Source organism: Bison bison, unplaced genomic scaffold, assembly GCF_000754665.1.
Source record: "Bison bison bison isolate TAMUID 2011002044 unplaced genomic scaffold, Bison_UMD1.0 scf7180017858886, whole genome shotgun sequence".
Classification (NCBI taxonomy): domain Eukaryota; kingdom Metazoa; phylum Chordata; class Mammalia; order Artiodactyla; family Bovidae; genus Bison; species Bison bison.
Genome location: NW_011489458.1, coordinates 475,588 through 496,034, shown reverse-complemented (window position 1 = coordinate 496,034; position 20,447 = coordinate 475,588). Strand labels below are relative to the sequence as shown.

Here is a 20,447-nt window from a genome sequence, read left to right as displayed (position 1 = left end):
TCAGTGGTAAAGAATCCGCCTGCCAATGTAGGAAACAGGGTTCTGATCCCTGGTCCGGGAAGATCCCACATGCTGTGGAGCAATGAAGCCCGTGTGCCACAACTAATGACCTTGCGCCCTAGAGCTGGCGCTCTGCACAAGAGAGTCCATGGCAATAAGAAGCCTACGGATTGCAAGGAAGAGTAGCCCCCACCCTACCCCCACCTCTCTGCAACTAAAGTCCACACAGCAAGGAAAACCCAGCACAAATAAATGAATTTTTTTAATTTAAAGCTCTACTACAGCACCTAGAACTGTAAGGACCGTTGTGGGAAACCCCAAAAGAATGAGGCAGAGAGCCTCATATCTGAGATTTATTTCAGGAGATGGTGATGCAAGGTAGAGTGTTGCAGAATTTTGAGCATGTGGGACATTTATACCATTGGACCTAAGAGTGAGTATTCCAGTTTCTGCCTAAACAGGGAACAGTTTCTCTGCTAGGCATCCCAGCACTAGAGCACATTTAATTTCTCATCAGGGAGAGGGCGAGGTTTTTCCTGGAGGGTGCCTGAACAGTACCCTCTTAAGTATTCAATAATTGTTTAATGAAGAACGGAGTCGGTGTGATAGCAAGAGGTTACCGTGGAGAAACAAGAACTGTGCTCCCGGGCCGGGCAGGTCTGGGGCGGGGAAATTTTCACGTCGCCATAGCAACGACCCCCTCCACGCGCAGCCCAGAGGAAACTACAAGTCACATAAGTAGCCGCGGCTTCCCCGCCTCCAGGGGAGGCGGGGCTCAGGCCAGCGCGGAACCGGCTTTACCTCTTTCCTGCAGCGTGATTGGCCCTCGGCCCTGAGAGGCGGCCAATGAGTGCGCTCCGGGAGAGCGGCGAGGCCAATATGGCTTCCTGCACCTGGTGACGGTTGAAGAACCTGTGTTAGGTCTCATGGAGAAGCCACGGGGCGTCGAGGTGAGAGGGAGAGGACTTCTCGTGACTGGGAAAGGGAACCCCGAGAGCCTCGCTCGGTGGGCCTTTGAGCGACGCCTGGAGGGTGGAGGATGGAAGAATGGATAAACAGGTAGTTAGGCTGAGCAAGGCCAGAGGCGATTGGCGTCGCCTTTTGCTCCCGTTCTCCTGGGTCCGAGTGAGGTTGAGGGAGGAACAGCTTCACTGCTCTGGGGGAAGAGGAACTGGGTTCAGAATATGAGAGCTCCTGAATCTTCCTTCTCCTCCTTGTCTCATGGTGGCGTCTTTAGGGTCTGTGAGGCCTGTCACATCCTGGTGGGAAGTAAAGGAAGATTAAAGTTTAATAAACACTCCGCATCTGGAGCGTTCCCATTCGTTATCTCCCACAATTACAAGCCCTGTGTTATTGTCTGTTTTTTATGGATCATGCAGCTGAGGCTTGGAGAGGGTAGTGCTTCTCCCCAGGAGGGTCACCCAGCTGTAAAGTGAAGGAGATGGGCGCTAAGTCTGTCAAGTTCCAAAACTCTCCCTGTTTTGCTTTTTCCATTCTTCCCACCACCTGTAACCCATACATCCTTTCATTATTTGGCTTCTGGTCACCTTATATTTGAATTTCGTTTCTGGCACACTTGCATGTGTAGTATAAATATAAAGTGGAATTGCTCAAACACTCTGCAAGAGTAAAGAAGAATCATCATCAGTGTAGAGTGTGAATGATAACTCCCAGTTTTAGAGCTGTCACTGACTCCTGGGAACAGAACTAGGCTTTACATAGTGCCTGGGTGCTCATCGCAGCCCTCTAAAGAAGGCTCGTTACAGCCATTGGACTGATGGAGAGACCAAGAGCCCTAAGTAGGAGAGCCTGGATCCCAACTCCGGCATATCAGATTTGAGAGCCTGTGCTCTTAACCAGTAATGATCACCAGCATTTATTGAGTACTTGCTGTGTGCAAGTCACCATTCTGAGTGCCTTTCCCATATTAACCCCCAAAGCCTATGAAATAGGTGGAATTGTCCTCATTTACAGATGGGGAAACCGAGGCACTGAGATTGAACTGCTGCCGGTCATATACTAGGGCCGGTTTTGGAGTCTTGGCCTAGAGCCCAAACGCTTCACACCTTTTCTGCTACATGCCATGAGATTCATATACAATACCTCATTTTACATTGCACATCTTTTGAACCAAATTTTTTTTGTTTTATAGATGAGAAAATTGAGACCCAGACAGGTTAAACAACTTGCCCAAGGACCCACAGCTAGTTAGGATCAAGGCTGAGTCCAAAGCTATGGTATTTCCCACAGTGCTAGTATGTCATTTCCTCAAATCCTCTTTAGGGCAGTCTGGGCCCCAAATTAACTTTCATCTGACTTAAATTGTTTTTGAGTTGAAATTACTTTGGTGTACACCTGCTGAAGGGGGAAGAATGAGTTTCTAAAATACATCTTTTCCAAATGTCTTCACGAGGCACCATGCTTAGTATATTTTCACATCACTGTGTTCTGTGTGAATTGTGGTAAAATGTCGTCACGTGTAAATCCGCAGAGGACCCTGGTGAATTCCTAATACATGTTTCTGTCTGGCTAAGGTATTCTTTCGACTTGCAGTTGAGAAATGTATAAACACGAGTAAAGATCCTGGTGTTTACGAAAGGGGTGTTTGATTGTACCTGCCACTCGGCCCAGAAGCATTGACTTGACTAAGAACTGGAAAGGGAGTTGATAGCAGACTTGCAGTTTCCCTTGTCTTACAGTAAGCCAACCACGATTGCTTCTGCCTGCTTCGTGTCATCCTTTTCCTAGGAGACTCCGTCTTCAGAACCGATGGAGGAGGAAGAGGAAGACGATGACCTGGAGCTCTTCGGCGGCTATGACAGTTTCCGGAGTTACAACAGCAGCGCGGGCAGTGAGAGCAGCTCCTATCTTGAGGAGTCAAGTGAAGCGGAACATGAGGATCGGGAAGCGGGGGAGCTGCCCACCTCCCCGCTGCATCTGCTCAGCCCTGGGACGCCCCGGTCCTTGGACGGCAGTGGTTCTGAGCCAGGTGCCTTCAAAGTGTCCCCCAAAGATAGGGAGGTTGCAGAGGCTATGGATGGAGAGGCAGATGTAGGCCAGGTGGGCGGAGCTGTCCAGGTGTAAAGGGCTCTTTGATCTGATGTCTAAGGACCTGTGAGAGAGACAGAGGCACCCCAACTATCCCCAAGGGTCATTTCAGTCTGATTTCAAGTCGTGATTTCATTCTTTTCTCACAATTAATATTCATTCAGCACATATTAGATGCCGGTCATTAACATGGTGGTGCTTTTGCGTTTGTGTAAATAATAATAGTTGGTGGATTTCTAAGCCTGGGTCTTGAGAACATATGACACCTAATGTGATCTGGTTACTCTCTGGGAAGGGACAAGAAATAGCTCGTGAGTTGGAAGTGAGAGGGAAGGAAATACAGAATTAAGTGACCTCCAGGTAAGAGGATGAGGGCAGATAAGAATCCCCGTGAATCATCTAGAAGCCAGTTGGCTTTAGAGGTGTGATGCTTGCATAGCTGCTGGACCTGTGTGTCAGGGCCTCCAGTGTGGGGACTGCCTGTGCAGAGAGGCAGGTTAGATGGTCTGTGATGACACTCCTGTTTCCTGGTCCCTTTACTCTTTAGAAGAGGAGCATCTAATACTCTTTGCCTCTCCATTCATCCTGTCTTCTCTTCCTCTCTCCCCTTTTATTTTTATTTATTAAATTATTTATGTGTCTGTTGGTTGCGCTGGGTCTTCATTGCTGCACGCAGGCTTTCTCTAGTTGTAGCAAATGGGGGTACTTCGTTGTGGTATATGGGCTTCTTGTGGTGGCTTCTCTTATTACGGACCACAGGCTGTAGGTGCACAGGCTTCAGCAGTTGCAGCACATGGGCTCAGTAGTTGTGGGGCACGGGCTTAGTTGCATTGTGGCACGTGTAATCTTCCCAGGCCAAGGATCAAATCCGCCTCTCCTGCACTGGCAGGCAGATTCTTAGCCACTGTACCACCAGGGAAGTCCTATTTCCCCTTTCTTTTTTCTCCCTTCTATCTTCTTCCAGTCATTATCTTAGAATCTTAGAACTAGAATGAACTATTAGAGACCATCTAGTCTGGGGGTGCACTCACCTGGCCACACATTAGAATCATCTGGGGAACTTCTCATAACCACAGATGTCTGTGTCCCACCACAGAGCAGGTCATTCTAATCAGGGCATTTTTAAATGCTTTCCAGGTGATTCTAATGTGATATCAGGGATGAAACATTGATCTAGTTCAGCCTCTTTAGAGATGAGAAGAAAACAGGCCCACAGAAATTACATTTTTGTCTTCTCATTTTCCTCTTTGCAAACTTTCCCCAGTTGTCCGCAGGGATCTCCTTAGCCCCACTGCTGACACACAGCCAAGGGATGCCACATAGCTTCAGGGGTACACACCCAAACCGCTTCCTCCTATTCCAGCTCTGTCAGCCTTAGGGGGTTAATACAGTGCCCCAGGTTTGAAGGGCCCATCATTTTGTTTGAATTGGGGTGATGATCGAGGGAGTCATGTGCTAAATTCTCTTCCCAGCTGTCTGTGAGATGTGTGGGATCGTGGGTACCAGGGAAGCCTTCTTCTCCAAGACCAAGAGATTCTGCAGCGTCTCCTGTTCCAGGAGCTACTCCTCCAACTCCAAGAAAGCCAGTATCTTGGCAAGATTACAGGTGAGAGGCAGTGACTCGGAAGACCCTTCCTGGGGCCCTGGGTGCTGAGTCAGGAACCACTACCTGTGCTGCCGAGGGGCCCAGAGGGCTTGGGCAGGACGTTGCTTGTGGCTCTCTGAGGTTATAAACGGCCTGGTATTTCTTATGCACCCATTTCTGGAGCTCAATAAGTTGCAGATTCATGGAGCTACCCTTCACCCCCAACCCTCAACCCTCAGGGTCTGATGTGTTCTCAGAAAGTTCTCTTTTTGGCTGTGCTGCATGGCATGCGGGAATCTCAGCTCCAGGGATGGAACACATGCTCCCTGCAGTGGAAGCGCAGAGTCCAAACCACTGGGCCGCCAGGCAACTGCTGCCCTCAATAAGTTATAAACAAGAACTCGGGGGGGAGTCTGACACCCATGCCTTCCTGTTGCACTTTTACAAATGCTCTGAAAGGAAGCTGGGAAATGGGCCACAAGCTTCTCCGGCCATGGGGTGTTTGAGAAGATGGTGCCTTGACTCTGACTCCATTCCACAGGCAGCTGCCTAGAGTCTTACCAACCTCTAGTTAGTATTACCAACTAGTCTTACCAGCCTCTACTTTTGACATTTGTAGAACTCTGAGAAGGGGGAGGATTCTTGGAGATGTGTTGTCTAACCCACATACTAATTGACAAGTGTGCTGAGGTCCCGAGAGGAAGAATGATTTACCTGTGGGCTCTGTAGGAAGAGGACAGAGCTGAGACTGGAGCCTCATCTCAGGAGCCTGGCCTTGTGTCTTCACTACACTGGTTTGCAAACTTGACTACACGTAGGGGTCACCTGGAAAGTTTCAAAAATCTCATGAAGATTCTAGTTTAATTGGGAGGGAGCACAGCCTAGACATAAGAGGCTTTAATGAGCACCCTAGGTGATTGTCCTGTGAAGCCTGATGTTTATTGTGGGTCTCAGCCCAGCTCTTCTAGTTAGAGCCTCGTGCATGTTCTCTCTCACTCGTGAGACAGCTACTGTTGTCTCCCTCACTTTGCAGCTTTTAGTCAAGGCATAAGAAAGTCCTTCCCAGGGAGCTAATAATAACATTGTTATTAACTACAGTCTGGGGATACTTGAGAAGGGCTTGGCACCCTCAGTCTAACCAGTGATTCCTAAAAAATGAATTTTTAAAGATTACTATTTCAAAGCCTCAAAAATTTTTACTAACTTACTCAGAGGTACACAAATAAAATTGAAGAGCCAGGATTTGGCGCCAGATCTGTGTGGAACTTCAGTTCAATTCAGTCGCTCAGTCGTGTCTGACTCTTTGCGACCCCATGGACTGCAGCACGCCAGGCCTCTCTGTCCATCACTAACTCCTGGAGTTTACTCAAACTAATGTCCATTGAGTTGGTGATGCCATCCAACTATCTCATCCTTTGTCGTCCCCTTCTCCTCCCACCTTCAATCTTTCCCAGCATCAGGGTCTTTTCAAAGGAGTCAGTTCTTCGCATTAGGTGGCCAAAGTATTGGAGTTTCAGCTTCAGCATCAGTCCTTCCAATGAACATTCAGGACTGATTTCCTTTAGGATGGACTGGTTGGATCTCCTTGCAGTCCAAGGGACTCTCAAGAGTCTTCTCCAGCACAATTCAAAAGCATCAATTCTTCAGCACTCAGCTTTTTTTTATAGTCCAACTCTCACATTCATACATGACTACTGGAAAAATCATAGCCTTGACTAGACGGACCTTTGTTGGCAAAGAGACATGTCTCTGCTTTTTAATATGCTGTCTAGGTTGGTCATAGCTTTTCTTCCAAGGAGTGTCTTTTTGTTTCATGGCTGCAGTCACCATCTGCAGTGATTTTGGAACTTAAACCCACATTTTTTTATTTTGAATTTTGGCTGTGCCACTTGGCTTGCAGGATCTCAGTTCCCCGACCAGGGATTGAACCCTGTCCATGGCAGTGAAAGTGCCAGATCCTAACCACTAGACAAGCAGGGAATTCCCTAAACCCACATTTCTAGTTCACTGATCTCTTTTTTTTTTTTTTTTAACTTTTTACTTTGTATTACAGTAGCTTCCTTTGCAGCTCAGTGGTAAAGAATCTGCCTGCCAGTGCAAGAGAGGTGGGTTTTATCCCTGGGTCAGGAAGATCCCCTGGAGAAGGGAATGGCAACCCACTCCAGTCTTCTTGCCTGGGAAATCCCATGGACAGAGGAGCCTGATGGGCTACAGTCCATGAGGTTGCAAATGAGTCGGACACAACTGAGTGACTAAATAACAACATAGCCGATTAACAATGTTACGATAGTTTCGGGTGAACAGCAAAGGGATTCAGCCATACATATGCGTCTATCCATTCTCCCCCAGTCATTGATCTCTAATAAAGTCTCTGGGCCTCTCTGATCAGTGCTTAAGCTACAAATTACCGACCAGGTTTTCCTTCTAGCTTAGATGGTAAAGAATCTGCCTCTGATGCAGGAGACCTGGGCTCGATCCCTGGGTCTGGAAAATCCCCTGGAGAGGAAATGGCAACCCACTCCAGTATACTTGCCTGGAGAAAAATCCCATGGACAGAGGAGCCTGGCGGGCTACAGTCCGTGGGTCTCAAAGAGTCGGAAACGACTAAGCGACTAACACACAGTTCAGTGGCCTTTCACTCTGGGGTAGGACACCTTTGAGCACCTCATAAACTCTGTTCAGTTCATGAGCCTCCTGAAGCCCCGTCTCTGCCATAAACCTATAGGAGCACCAGGGGAAGGAGAAGGCTGAGAGCTTTGGCCACCAGCAAGAAGTTCCTGGCAGTAGCAGGGCTTAAAAGATGGAAAATGTATCCCTCCCTGCCCTCTGGCTCTGCCAACCCCCGCCCCAGCAGGTGAACAATGGCTAAGTGCTTCCAGAGTTCAGCACAATGTGTGACCCTCACCCTTGCAACTCCCCACTGAGCTAAGCATTATAATTGTTATCATCTTGATTTACAAGTGAAGAACCTGGAGTCCCAAAGAGGTTACCGGGGCAGTCCAAATCCAGAGCCATGTTATCAGCCTTTAGGCTACAGACAGGCTCTCCTCCCTCCAGGGAAAACCACCTACCAAGAAGGCCAAAGTCCTGCACAAAGCTGCCTGGTCTGCCAAAATTGGAGCCTTCCTCCACTCCCAGGGGACAGGACAGCTCGCCGATGGGACCCCAACCGGGCAGGACGGTAAGTCTGTGGGGACTGGTGCTCAGGAAGCCGGTGGGGTGTGATGCCAGGACTCGGCAGGTGAGGCGGGGGTGCTCCCTAGGAGCCAGGATTGGAGAAGGGGGCCAGCTAGAAAGGGCCAGCCCAGGCTCACTTTAGATGTCATCTTCCTCACCTGGGAGTAACTGTGAGATGGCCCAGGAGATCCTTCAATCACTCTCACTCTTCTCTTGAGCACTTAAAAGCCAAGAGTTAGCTTCCTCTGTTTAGCACTGCCTGTAGCCCTCTGGCTTTTATTTCCCTGGGGCAGTGGAGACCTAGATCTCCTGTGAAGAAGGGTGATGGGATCAGGAACTTCTCTCTCTCAGCATGAGTAGCTGTTTCTAAATAAATGAAGACTGGAAGCTAGGCACTAGGTGGTCTGACACAGCTCCCAGATCAGGGCAGGAGGGGCTGTGGTGTGTGTGCCTCCCACCCATCTAGATTGGCTGTGGCCAATGAGAGGTTGGGGGCGGTCTGAGGAATTTAAGCCAGAGGGTCTTTTCTCCTGGGGAGAAAGATCAGACGTTTCCCTCTGAGAGCTTCCTTGACTGAGAGTCTGGCAGCCTCTGGATGAGGTCCTCCCCGTCCCATCCCGATGGCCACTGCTGAGGCAGGTATGGGGTGGGCCCGGGCTGCACGGCAGGAAGGGGCCTGTGTTCCCGCTCCCCAGGCCCGGGTTCCTGCGGTGGCCACTGCTGGGGCAGGTATGGGGCGGGCCCTGGCTGCTCCCAGTCCTCGGGGCCGCCCGGGTTCCTGGAGTGGCTGCTGCGAGAGCTCCCCGCGTCGACCCCTCAACTCTGGTCCTCTTGGCTCTGCAGCGCTGGTCTTGGGTTTCGACTGGGGGAAGTTCCTGAAGGATCACAGTTACAAGGCTGCTCCTGTCAGCTGCTTTAAGCATGTGAGTGCCTTGGGCACGAGGGGAGGGAGGGCAGGGCCCGGGCGCTGCCGCCGGCTCACCCACCTGGCTTACCGCTTCGGCTCCGGGAGGGAACAGGCTGAAGTCTGGGTGCTCGAAGCCTGGCTTTGCCACTCGCTCCAATTCACCGTTTCTGTCCACTTGTTCTTCACCAAGTCCTCCCACAGACCCTCACCGAGGGCTTCGAGCACGCCCCTCGGAGGTCGCCCCCTAGGCTTATTCACATAATGGCACTTTGTGTTCTGGTATCCAGAGCCAACTGTGAGAATCCCTTTCTCTTTTCCCCCATCTTTAGTGCTTTCCTGTTGACAGCTTGGTGCTTGTGAACTGCCCCCGGCCCATTGGCTCCTGGGAGGCAGATATGGGTGCCTCCTGGAACCCCTTCTGCTAAAGGCTTCCTGTCAGTGCCTAAGTTGTATCCGATTCCTTGAGACCCCGTGGACTATAGCCCGTCAGGCTCTTCCATCCATGGAGTTTTCCCAGCAAGAACACTAGAGTGGGTTGTCATCTACTCCTCTAGGAGATCTTCCCAACTCAGGGGTCGAACCCTGCATTGGCAGGCAGATTCTTTACCACTGAGCCACCTGGGAAGCCCCGCTGTCACTGAGAAGCGGCCAAGGCTGAGACCTGGAGGGCTGGGCTTGGAGTGCAGGCCTGAGCAGTGGTCCCCCACAGGTGCAGAGAGAAGCCGAGGGGGCTCTCTTCGTCTTTCAAGCCAATTTCCTAAACCCCAGGAAATCTGGAGAAGGCCTGTTTATTTTGGCTGCATTGGGTCTTTGCTGCGGAGCACAGGGGCTCCTCGTTACGGCACAAGGGCTTAGTTGCCCCTTGGCTTGTGGGTGCTTAGTCCCTGGGGTTCGACCCCTGAGTTGGGAAGATCTCCTAGAGGAGGAGATGACAACCCACTCTAGTGTTCTTGCTGGGAAAGTCCAGGGATTGAGCTCACATCCCCTGCACTGGCAGGCAGATTCTTACCCACTGTACCACGAGAGAAATCCAACCACCCAGTATGGCGATTGAAGGAGCGCTGTTTGTGTCTCAGAAGCGCCTGTTACGCAGTGAGAGTGGGAAGCCACTAGGTGTCTGCTGGCACAGGTGTGATGTGCCAGAGGGTGACAACTAGGAGCCAGGCCTGTGAGATTAGCAGAGCTGTCTGACACCCCGACTCCCATGCCGACTAGGCTCTTCACAGAGGCAGGCGCATCCGTTCATCGCTTCCTCCCTGGTCCTGGGCCTGGCCTTCCACACACAGTGAGGGGAAACACCGAGGGGCAAAGGAGAGGATACGGTGTTTTGTGAGGCCCTGCGGCCAGCCACTCTCCTCTGCCCACCCAGTGGCTCACTGTCCCCTTGAACCCTCTCACCCCCACGCAGGTCCCACTCTATGACCAGTGGGAGGATGTGATGAAGGGAATGAAGGTGGAGGTACTCAACAGTGACGCCGTGCTCCCCAGCCGGGTATATTGGATTGCCTCGGTCATCCAGGCTGCAGGTGGGTGCTCCTCCGGCCAAGGCAGGGTCAGGGGCTGGGGGCGACATCTCCAGATGGACAGGTAGAGTCGGAGCAGACATCAGCTTCATAAAACAAAAAATCCCGCCCACTGGAGTTTCGTTCTCCCTCCTTGCTATGCTTTCATGCTACCTACCTTAGAGGGGACCACAGAGCTTGGCGAGTTTGGAAACTCCCATTTTGAAGTTCATTCCGGGGTTGATCAGGCCATAGAAAATTACTCCCCCTGCTGTGCCATACTGCTTTCCAGGTACATGGCAGGGGTTTGTTTTCGCTCTGGCTGTTGTAGAAGGGGTTCTTGGAGTAGGCAGCCTGGTTTAGGCTGGAGAAGCGAGAAGGCCTAAGAGTTCATCTCCCCTTCCTCCTGCTCAGGGTACCGGGTGCTGCTCCGGTATGAAGGCTTTGAAAATGATGCCAGCCATGACTTCTGGTGCAACCTGGGGACTGTGGATGTCCACCCCATCGGCTGGTGTGCCATCAACAGCAAGATCCTGGTGCCCCCGCGGAGTGAGTTGATGAGAGTGCTCCCCGTCCTGGTTCCTGTGGGCCCCCTGGGAGAAGTCAGAACAGCCCAGAGCCCTCCTGCCTCCTCGCTCCCTCTCCTCCCTCATCCAGAGGCCCCAGGGCAGATCCAGGTTGGGGAGTCCAGGATTGCCGGCCTGAGAAGGCAGAAATACGTTATTCAGGCCCTCTGCTGCTCTCTGGGGCAGACTGGCACCCGTCAGCAGAGTGGTGGCAGTCTGTATTCAGGATTCTGCTCTGTCTCCCCAGCCATCCATGCCAAGTTCACCGACTGGAAGGGCTACCTCATGAAACGCCTGGTGGGCTCCAGGACACTTCCTGTGGACTTCCATATCAAGGTCTGGCAGAGCACCCTGGGGTCTCCTGACTGGTCTGCTCCTGTCCTTTTCCCCTTCTGTTGGTCCTTGGTGCTGCTCACTGGAGTATTTTTTCTAAGACCCCCTTGGGTTAGCCCTCAGAGCAGCTCCAGATTCCCTAAGTATGGGTGGTGGGCGTCATCTACCATTAGCTTCCTCCCTTCTCTGATCCAGCCTCATCGGTCACGTTGCTTTGTCTGCTGGCGTGCTCTTCCAGATCCTTCCCTTTGCTCACAGCATTTTCAGGAGCGTTCATTCATCTGGGCTTCCCAGGTGGCGCTAGTGGTAAAGAACCTGCCTGCAGTGTAGGAGATCTCTCTGCATTCGATAGATTTGATTAAGTGCTTGTTGTATACAAGGCACGGCCATCTGGCACTCTCCCCCTCCTGGTAGGATTTGGAATTGCACTGCTCTGTCCCCACCACCACTAAGAAACTGGAATGGCTCTCCCTGAGTCCACAGTGCCCTGGTGCTAGAAAAGCCACAGAACTTCCATAACCATCCTCTATCCCAGGCAGGACAGCACGAGAATCTCAGCAGACAGAACCACCTGTCTCTTCACCCAGGCCCCACCACCGGGGCTCTAGAGCAGCTGTGGGATCTTGATCACTATCCTTGGCTGTGTCCAAGAGGCTGGCATTACTGCTGAGGTGCTAGGAGAGCCGTTCAGAGCTGCAGCCCAGCGGGGCCAGGGCTGAAATTAGAGGTATCGAGGCAAAGGGTGCTCAGTTCTTTATAAACACCAGGCTGGTTGAGTGAGTGCTGTTGGCAGGGGCCGGAAGCTAGAGAGCACTGGGAGGGACTCGTGATCAGAGTGCAGATCCCTGAAAGAGCTCAGAGCTGGACCCCAGGACGAGATTTGTGGCTCAGCTCTGGCACTAATGACCCTGTGTGACTCCAGGTTAGTCACATGACCTCCCTGGGGCACCTGTTTCCTTAATCTGAAAAGCAGTCTATGATTCCCATCACAATGAGTTGCTGGCATTTTGGTGCACACATTGTAAATATTCTATCATCCCAGGGACTTGGAAGCCAGGGTGGAACCTGGCCGGCAGGAGGGGCCCCTCTGCCCGTTTCCTCCCGCCCCCTGCCCCGTCCCATCCTCTGGTTACTCCCAAGGGACAGGACAGGACAGTGGGAGGGAGGGATCGACCCCAGCAGGCCTGTGTTCTGATGTCATTGCAGATGGTGGAGAGCATGAAGTACCCCTTTCGGCAGGGCATGCGGCTGGAGGTGGTGGACAAGTCCCAAGTGTCCCGGACCCGCATGGCTGTGGTGGACACAGTCATCGGGGGTCGCCTGCGGCTCCTCTATGAGGATGGTGACAGTGACGACGATTTCTGGTGCCACATGTGGAGTCCCCTGATCCACCCTGTGGGCTGGTCCAGGCGAGTCGGTCACGGCATCAAGCTCTCAGGTTAGCCGAGTCCCTGGCCAGCATGGGCCTGGGTCAGGGGGGCACATCTCTGCACCCCACAACTACTCTGAGTAATGGGGGCAGTCATCTTTACCTGAGGATGGCAGGACTTGACCAGGTGTCCCAAGGGGTTGAGTGACTTGACCAAGGACACTCAGCCTGAAGTGTGTTCTGTGTGTTAGTTGCTCAGTCATGTCCAGCTCTTTGTGACCCCATGGACTGTAGCCTGCCAGGCTCCTCTGTCTGTGGAATTTTCCAAGCAAGAATACTGGAGTGGGTTGCCATTTCCTTCTCCAACCTGAAATGGTAAAAGTTAATTCGCAACTAGAGGTTCCAGGCCACATCCTCTCCTTGCGACGTGGGAGGAGTCTGGGTCCTCAGGGCTGAATAGTTCCGACAGAGAGCTCCTCCGTGCGGGTGGGAGGTTGCTGAGCAGCCCCGCATTCTGGGGGAGGCGTGGAGATGGTCATGTTAGAAGCTTCAACTTCCTTCTCTCCCTTCCTCCCTCCGCTATCTCCCTAAAAGAGAGGCGCAGTGACATGGCCCACCACCCCACCTTCCGGAAGATCTACTGTGACGCTGTTCCTTACTTGTTCAAGAAGGTGAGGCCCAGCCCTGGACACTGCCCCTTGGCTGCAGGTCCACTCCAGACCTGAGGCCCCGGCTCTCCCTTCCCTCCCCGTTTCCTTGCCAGGCCGACGGCAGCTGAGGCCTCTTCCCCGCCCCTCCCCGGGTCAGCCCAGAGATTGCCCAACTGCCCCATTCCTTTAAGGTTCGAGCTGTCTACACAGAAGGTGGCTGGTTTGAGGAGGGGATGAAACTGGAGGCGATCGACCCCCTGAATCTGGGCAACATCTGTGTGGCGACCATCTGCAAGGTGAGCCTGGGTGCCCTCCCGCCTCCAGCAGCGTTTCCTACGGGCAGGGCGGTGGCAGAGCGCCCCCTACTGGTTGCTCCCGAGTGGCCTGGTTTTCGGGCACATAGACTGAGCTCCTGGCTGGGAATCTGCTTTCTCGTTGGGGGTCGGAGGCTTGCCAACCCTGTGGGCTGGCCCAGGCGTGTCAGCCATGGCATCAAGCTGGCAGGTTAGCCGAGTCCCTCGCCAGCCACCCGTGGGTGCTACGGAACACCTGGCCTGAGCCTGGTCCTGGGGTAAGTGTAGGCCTTCCTGCCACTGCCTGCTGTCTCCTTTGGGGGCTGGCATTGCCACGCCTCAGCCGGGCTGGTGTTGCTGCAGACCTCTGTTACTGCTGCAGCCTGAGGAGCCAGCCACACCCCTCGGCCCTCCTGGGGACACGCTGATTTGTCCATCTAGCCAACTTCCAGGCTCTGCCCCCTGTTCACCCCTGAGAACAGTGACAAAAGGACAGACAGCGTCCTTGCTGGCACAGCATGTGGTGTCCACTGAGGGGGTCAGGAAGATGCCCTGGGACAGGAAATGGCAACCCATTCCAGTATTCTTGCCTGGAGAATGCCATGGACAGAGGAGCTTGGTGGGCTGCAGTCCATGGGGTTGCAGAGTCTGACGTGACTGACCACACATGAGGAAGCTAGATGATTTTACCGTTATGGGTTACGTGAGTGCTGAGTGCTCTGAAAAGCAGCTCCATCCTATCCCTGTCCTGTCACCTCACCCTGGAATGGGGGTGCAGTTTAGAACACCAGGTTCTGTTTCCTTCTCTGCCACCACTAGGTCCTCCTGGATGGTTACCTGATGATCTGTGTAGACGGGGGACCCTCCACAGATGGCTCCGACTGGTTCTGTTACCACGCCTCCTCCCACGCCATCTTCCCAGCCAACTTCTGCCAGAAGAATGACATTGAGCTCACACCCCCGAAAGGTAAGACTGGCATACAGTTGGAGGGAGCAGGGTTGAGGCCACAGGCCAAGCCAGACCCCCAGAGTTGAAGTCTGAGTGGACTGGAGAGGTGACAGCACTCCCCACGGTCACCACTAGCCTTTAGTCTGGGCTGCCTTGGCCCCATGGCCCCATGTGGCTTGGTGAGCAGAACTCCCACCTGTCCCTTTGGGCAGTGAGCACCCTGTACTACAGGACCATGGTCCTAGAGCAGGTACCAGCCTGGGCAGGAAGGAAGAAGGTTGCTGGAGAAACTTCGGGCTGAGTCCTGATGGAGCTGCAGAAGCCCCTTTGGCGCTGTCTGGGACTCCCCCTCACCTCCCTCCCTCCCTCATCTCCGCCTTCCACTCCAGGGTACGAGGCTCACACTTTCAGCTGGGAGGCCTACTTGGAGAAGACCAAGGCAAAGGCAGCTCCATCGAGACTCTTCAACATGGTGAATAGACCAACCCTGCCCACTACCACCCAAGGTGGCGGTTCCAACCCCTTCTCCTCTCGAGTCCCTGCTGCTAAGATCAGCTGTTTCGGGGACAAGTCCAAACTCTGATGGATGCGGATGCGTGCTGAACAGTCAGCCAGTCCCTTTCCCAGAGGGGCTGGTGCCTGGGATCACAGTGCAGAGGGGTTCCTGGTCTGAGGACCCTGCCCCCACAGGCAGGCTCAGACCCACTCCCATACCCAGGGCTGCCCCGCCAGGGTGGGGACCTAGCTGATTTGTTCGCCCTTTACCCCCATCCCAGGACTGCCCCAACCACGGCTTCAAGGTGGGCATGAAGCTGGAGGCCGTGGACCTGATGGAGCCCCGGCTCATCTGTGTGGCCACAGTGAAGCGGGTGGTGCACCGACTCCTTAGCATCCACTTCGATGGCTGGGACAGCGAGTACGACCAGTGGGTGGACTGCGAGTCCCCAGACATCTACCCTGTTGGCTGGTGTGAGCTCACCGGCTACCAGCTCCAGCCACCTGTGGCCACAGGTCTGGGCTCTCCTGGCCCTGAGGGGCTCTTGACTTTCCTTTTCATTTTCCTTCCTGCCAACCACCCTCCACCCCACCCCCCGTGCCGCATGCCCACCTTTGGCCCTCTGGCATGAGATCGAGCATCTCCTGGACCACTTCTAGGGAGAGAGTGGCCCTGGTCTCCCCTCCTGCTCCTGACTTCTCTGTCTCCCTCTCCCTCTGGCCTGCAGAGCTCCTTCCTTGACCTTGCCCACTCTGTCATATGCTCGTGCCCTTGTGCACCAGGTAAATCCCCCAGGCCCCTCTAAGCACCCTGGTGATGCGGGTGGGAAGAAGGGACAGCTGTCATCCAGTCCCTCCCCGCAACCCCCTCCCCGTTCTCATGGCCCAGCTCTGGCTTTCCTTCAGGGGCGTCCCCTGTGTAAGGGAGGCCCGTGAGGGGTGGGCAGGGGTCTCGGGACGTGCCTGCAGCCTATGTCCTCTCAGAACTCTCTTCTCACCTCATGTCCATGTCTTTCAACAACAGAGCCCACCACACCTCTGAAAGCCAAAGAGGCCACAAAGAAGAAAAAGAAACAGTTTGGGAAGAAACGTAAGTGATGCTCTAAAGCTGCCCGGCTGGGGTGGGACCTGGGATCACCTGAGCCTGTGCCCCTGGGCAGGGGATCACTACGCAGATCAGTCACACTCTTCATATTCCCACCTCTCCTTTGCCCCTTGCCCCATGCACCCATCCATCACCCTGTGTCTTAGGGACCCACAGCACAGTTAGGGAGTCTTCTGGTCTCTGGCAGTGGTCAGGATGCTGAGGAAAAGACACAAGAGACTATATAGGTTGGAGCAGGGGTCGGGGGTGGCCTGGTCTCTGAGGCCTTGTGCAGCTGTGGTGTATGAAAGTAAAAGATGTAAGAGCCAACAGACGGAAGGCATTCTCTCATGATCCCCAGAGGGAGGGAGCAAGGGTAACCACCGGGCTTGGGAACCTCTCACAGGCCGGCCCAACCTCACAGGCCCCAGGCTGAGCTGCAGTGAGCTGGGCTCCCCAGTGTGGTCTCCGCAGAAGAGAGGATGTCCCGAAAGGGAACAGAAAGGAAACAGATGCGGTCCCTGGGCAGGGTTAAGATCCTGTGAGGGTGTGGTGTGGTTCGAGTGGCAGGATCCTGTGCCGTTCCGAATCAGGGCTGGGAAAGGCACGGTGTAGAAGTGAAGGCAGTGAGGAGCAGAAACAGGAAGCTTAACTGCCGTGGCGGGGTGGGGGCACTAACCTCTTACTGGGGAGAAGCTCTGCGCCTCGGACACACAGCCCTGAGGGTTGAGGTCAGAGCTGGGCCTCCGTCCTCCCCGGCTGGCACCTACCCCTCTGCTGGGCTGCCTGACCGCTGTTTCATGTGGATACAGCCCTCGCCTGGGTTGAATTCTGTTTTTATTCCAAGGAAAAAGAATACCACCGGCCAAGACGCGGCCCCTCAGACAGGGGTCCAAGAAGGCACTGCTGGAGGAGGACCTGCAGGCAGCGGCGAAGGCCCCGTCGGAGCCCGCCCCTGATGAGAGTAAGCCTCCGGGGGCCGGCAGGCGGCTCCCTGCTCAGAGGCCGGTCGCCTCCTTTCCAACCTGGCACAGAAGAGCAGAGTCAGGCTTAAAGGGCATTTTCTGGGCACTGAGAAACCTCTCTCAGACCACTGGGCCTGGAGGGCTTCCCAGACACCACCCCCCCAGCTCTGAATGGAGCCAAGCACCAGCCTGGCCCTCTCCACCCCCAGCCCCAGCCCTTAGCAGGGTGGGCTGCCTGCCAGGCTGGTGGGACAGGGCCCTAGGCCTTGGCTGCTGTCTGCCCCACAGATGGGAAGGGGCTCTCCCCACCACACCCAAGGGCCCCTGTCTGTAGGAAGCCCAGTTCCTTGCATCCTGAGCTCCATGCTCTCTCTTCCTTGCCCCGCACCTCTCTCCCTCTTCAGTCATCACCGTGCGTGTGAAGGAAGAGCACCTGGACGTGGCCACAGCCGACAAGGCTCTGAGTCCAGAGCTGCCAGTACCCGTCGAGAACATCAAACAGGAGACGGACGACTGAGCCTTCCTCACTGCCAGTCAGAAGCCAGCCTAGGGCGCCTCTCTTGCCACCACGCCAACCTGCTTTACTTTGGAGACTGAGCCTTTTTGCATAAATTTTGCCTGGTACTGTGGGGGCCGGGGACCCAAGGAGCAGCCAGGGTCTCCTCTAGCCTCTGGCCTCCTCTCCAGCAAGGCCATGTGACGGGGGCTGCCTGCGAGCAGCTCCCTCTCCAGCTCGAGTTCCTGAAGCTCTTCCACACTAGTCCCCTCCACTCCCCCAACACTGCTCCATTGCCAGGGCGGGGGCTACACACGGGAGACAAGCTGGCTAGTGGTTAGGCCCGAGCAGGTCTCGAGGTGGGGACAGACGGTCACCTGATGGACGTGAGTGGTGTGAGGGGTACAGCCTCTGTCCCAGACTCCATGCGGAACGGCCCCTCCTGCCTCGGTTGGGGCTCTGCTCCTCCTGGCACCCCCAGGAGGTTGCGGAGCCCTGTGCTGGTGCCCAGCTCTGGCAGGCAGCTGAGCAGCAGTGACCAGCATGTAGGTCCTGGTGACTTGTGAGGTGGCCTTGATCTGTTTTCCCTTGGCATGAGTACTGACTCCATTTCCAAGAGGAGCAGAGATAAGGTCTGCTCCCTGGGAAAGGGAGCTTTCCAGGGCCTCAGGTCGGGGAGACCACACCAGTCCCTGTGCCACGGGAGTGGGGGGTGGGTGTGGGTGTGGGTGTGTGCACATGCGTGTGCACAAGCATGCAAGTATCCCCGAGAGAAGGTGCCACCAGTGTTGAACTTGCCCACTCTGGAGCCCAGCTGGACGGGCCTGCCCTCCTCTCTCCCTTTCTGTAGCCAAGAGCAGGTCTGGCCTTGCCAGGAAGTCTCAGGGCCTCGACACGGGGACGGCTTGCCCTGCTGGGACGTGGCCCTGGAGGAGCTCCTGGAGGCAGGGATGTACTTCTTGGTCCTTTTCCTCACCGTGCATGTCCTTAACGCCATAATATATTTTGATTCCGCTGCTCCTCTGAAAGTACATTCTAGAATTTCACCTGGTGTCTGCCCACATTTCAGCTGCTTCTGCTCCGCAGTTAAGTCTCCTTTGAAGCTGTCTTCTCCCTCTGACTCACCCTCTCTTCAGGAGACCTGGGACCTAAGTGGTAACAGGCTGCTGTCCTCAGCCCTTCTTTTTCCTTCCGCGTGTTTGAGTAGAGACAGCATGGCTGAGTGTGTCCCTGTGTTCCCCTGTAATAGCTGCCACGGCCCATGCTTGCCTGATGGGGTGCTGACCTTGGGTGTGTTGAGGACTCTGCTGTTGGGTGTCATCCCAGAGATGGGCAACCAGCCCAAAGGGAGCCAATTTCAGTTCAGAGAGAACCAGATCATTTGTCCTTTCCTAAAGGCACTGTGCAGGCTCACGTGGAATAGAAACGACACTCTTGCAGCCTGAACTCCCCTAAATGTGACAGGGGCTGTGCCTCCCCTCACCCCACCTCACATTGATGGGTGGGTCATTGGAGGAAGGTGGCCGACAGTGGCTTGCAGTTCCACAGCCTTCTCTCATCGCCTGCCTTTGTTGAGGGTGACTTGCCCAGCTGAGAAGAATCATTTTCCCCTATGCTCTTGCCCTTAAAGGATCAAGTTCTGCCTGAAGAGCTTCTGGGGCGATGGGACTTGTTTGGCTTTCAGTTTTGCTTCTTCCTAAGTGAAGAAGTTGATGCCCACAACTTGATGCTTGGGTGCAGCAGGCAGGGCTAGAGGACAAGTTTAGCCACCGTTACAGCCCCAGATGGGCTTCCCACACCTAAATCCTATGAGACGATTAAATCCCTTTCTTGCTGCAGTCAGTCTGTCAGTGTTCCTTCTGAGACACCACCCCACCAGGTCGGTTACAGAGACGGGGAGAGTTCACCCGTGAAGAGTGCAGAACAGCACGTCTCCACAGCAGTATGCTATGTTATCTGTCCCTGCCACTCCCCTCCCAGGACCCCGGGCTCCCCAAAGGCCCAGCCCGTGTCTTCATGTCCCTGGGACCTAGAGGTTAGTCGGTCACAGACAGAAGTGTTGACCTCCAGGACATTTTAGCTCAAGGCACAGAATGAACCTTGCCCCTCCATTGCCCTTGCCTTTGGATGGGACTTGTTGAAGTTCCACAGCAGTGGCGGGGGTCGAGGGGGTGGGGAACACCTGAAGACTGGAAGACATCCTGAGGAACAGAAGCCTCTCTACTCCTTGCCCCACTGCCTGACGGCCTGCAGCGAGCGGCTCCCTGGTACAAACACTGGTGGAACCCCCTGCACCTTCCTTTACTGTCACCCCGTCGGACTCGGCTGCTCGAGGGATGGGGAAGCAAGGGATTCCACATTTGTGACAGCCTCATGCCAGACACTAGTTTACAGGTGTTCACACTGCTTGCTTCATCTTTGATCCTGTGAGGATGTGCTGACTTTATTTTACAAGTAAGAGAAAGAAGGCTTGTTAAAGTTCAGTAACTTGGTGGCCTAAGTTGACATGAAATGGCAACAGTGGGATTAAACTCCATCCAGCTCGTCGGCCAGGTCACAACCAGGACTCGGTGGCTTCAATCTGGTGAGCACCCCAGTGCAGAACATTCTGCCGGGGATCAGAGCCCGTGTCCTTCAAGGCCTTTGTATTCCTGGGAGGAAGCAGCTACTTTCAATAGAAGTAGAAACAAATCCTAGGGCTTCCCTGATGACTTAGTGGTAAATAAAACGCCTGCCAGTGCAGGAGATGCTGGCTTGATCCCTGATACGGGGACATGCCACATGCTGCAGGACAACTACTAAGCCTGTGCTCCAGAACCCAGGAGCTACAATGACTGAGCCCATGTGCAGCTAAAGCTGAAGCCCAAGAGTCACCACGGTGAGAAGCCTGTGCACCGCAATAAGCGCAGCCCCCACTTGCTGCAATTCCAGAAAAGCCCGTGCAGCCAAGAAGACCCAGCCTAGCCGAAATAAACCCCTGGTGTGATCACTCACCTTGAGCCAGACATCCTGGAATGCGAAGTCAAGT

General features: G+C 54.3%; 1 protein-coding gene across 2 annotated transcripts; it reads left to right on the top strand.

Moving 5' to 3' along the window:
* Positions 1–847: 847 nt before the first annotated feature.
* Positions 848–19,257, top strand: L3MBTL2 (l(3)mbt-like 2 (Drosophila)). 2 transcript variants are annotated; one of them, XM_010830110.1, is made up of 17 exons: positions 848–950; positions 2,749–2,989; positions 4,521–4,654; positions 7,691–7,814; positions 8,654–8,733; positions 10,126–10,243; positions 10,634–10,768; positions 11,033–11,121; positions 12,325–12,556; positions 13,082–13,158; positions 13,329–13,433; positions 14,250–14,397; positions 14,769–14,851; positions 15,156–15,295; positions 15,899–15,964; positions 16,806–16,922; positions 17,328–19,257. In XM_010830110.1, exons 1-16 carry the CDS (start codon positions 927–929, stop codon positions 16,915–16,917), a joined length of 1,908 nt encoding a protein of 635 aa, XP_010828412.1. In that variant the 5' UTR covers positions 848–926; the 3' UTR covers positions 16,918–16,922; positions 17,328–19,257. The 2 variants fall into 2 exon arrangements, with proteins under 2 accessions (XP_010828412.1, XP_010828404.1); XM_010830102.1 differs by having other exon boundaries at positions 15,156–15,390.
* Positions 19,258–20,447: the final 1,190 nt, after the last annotated feature.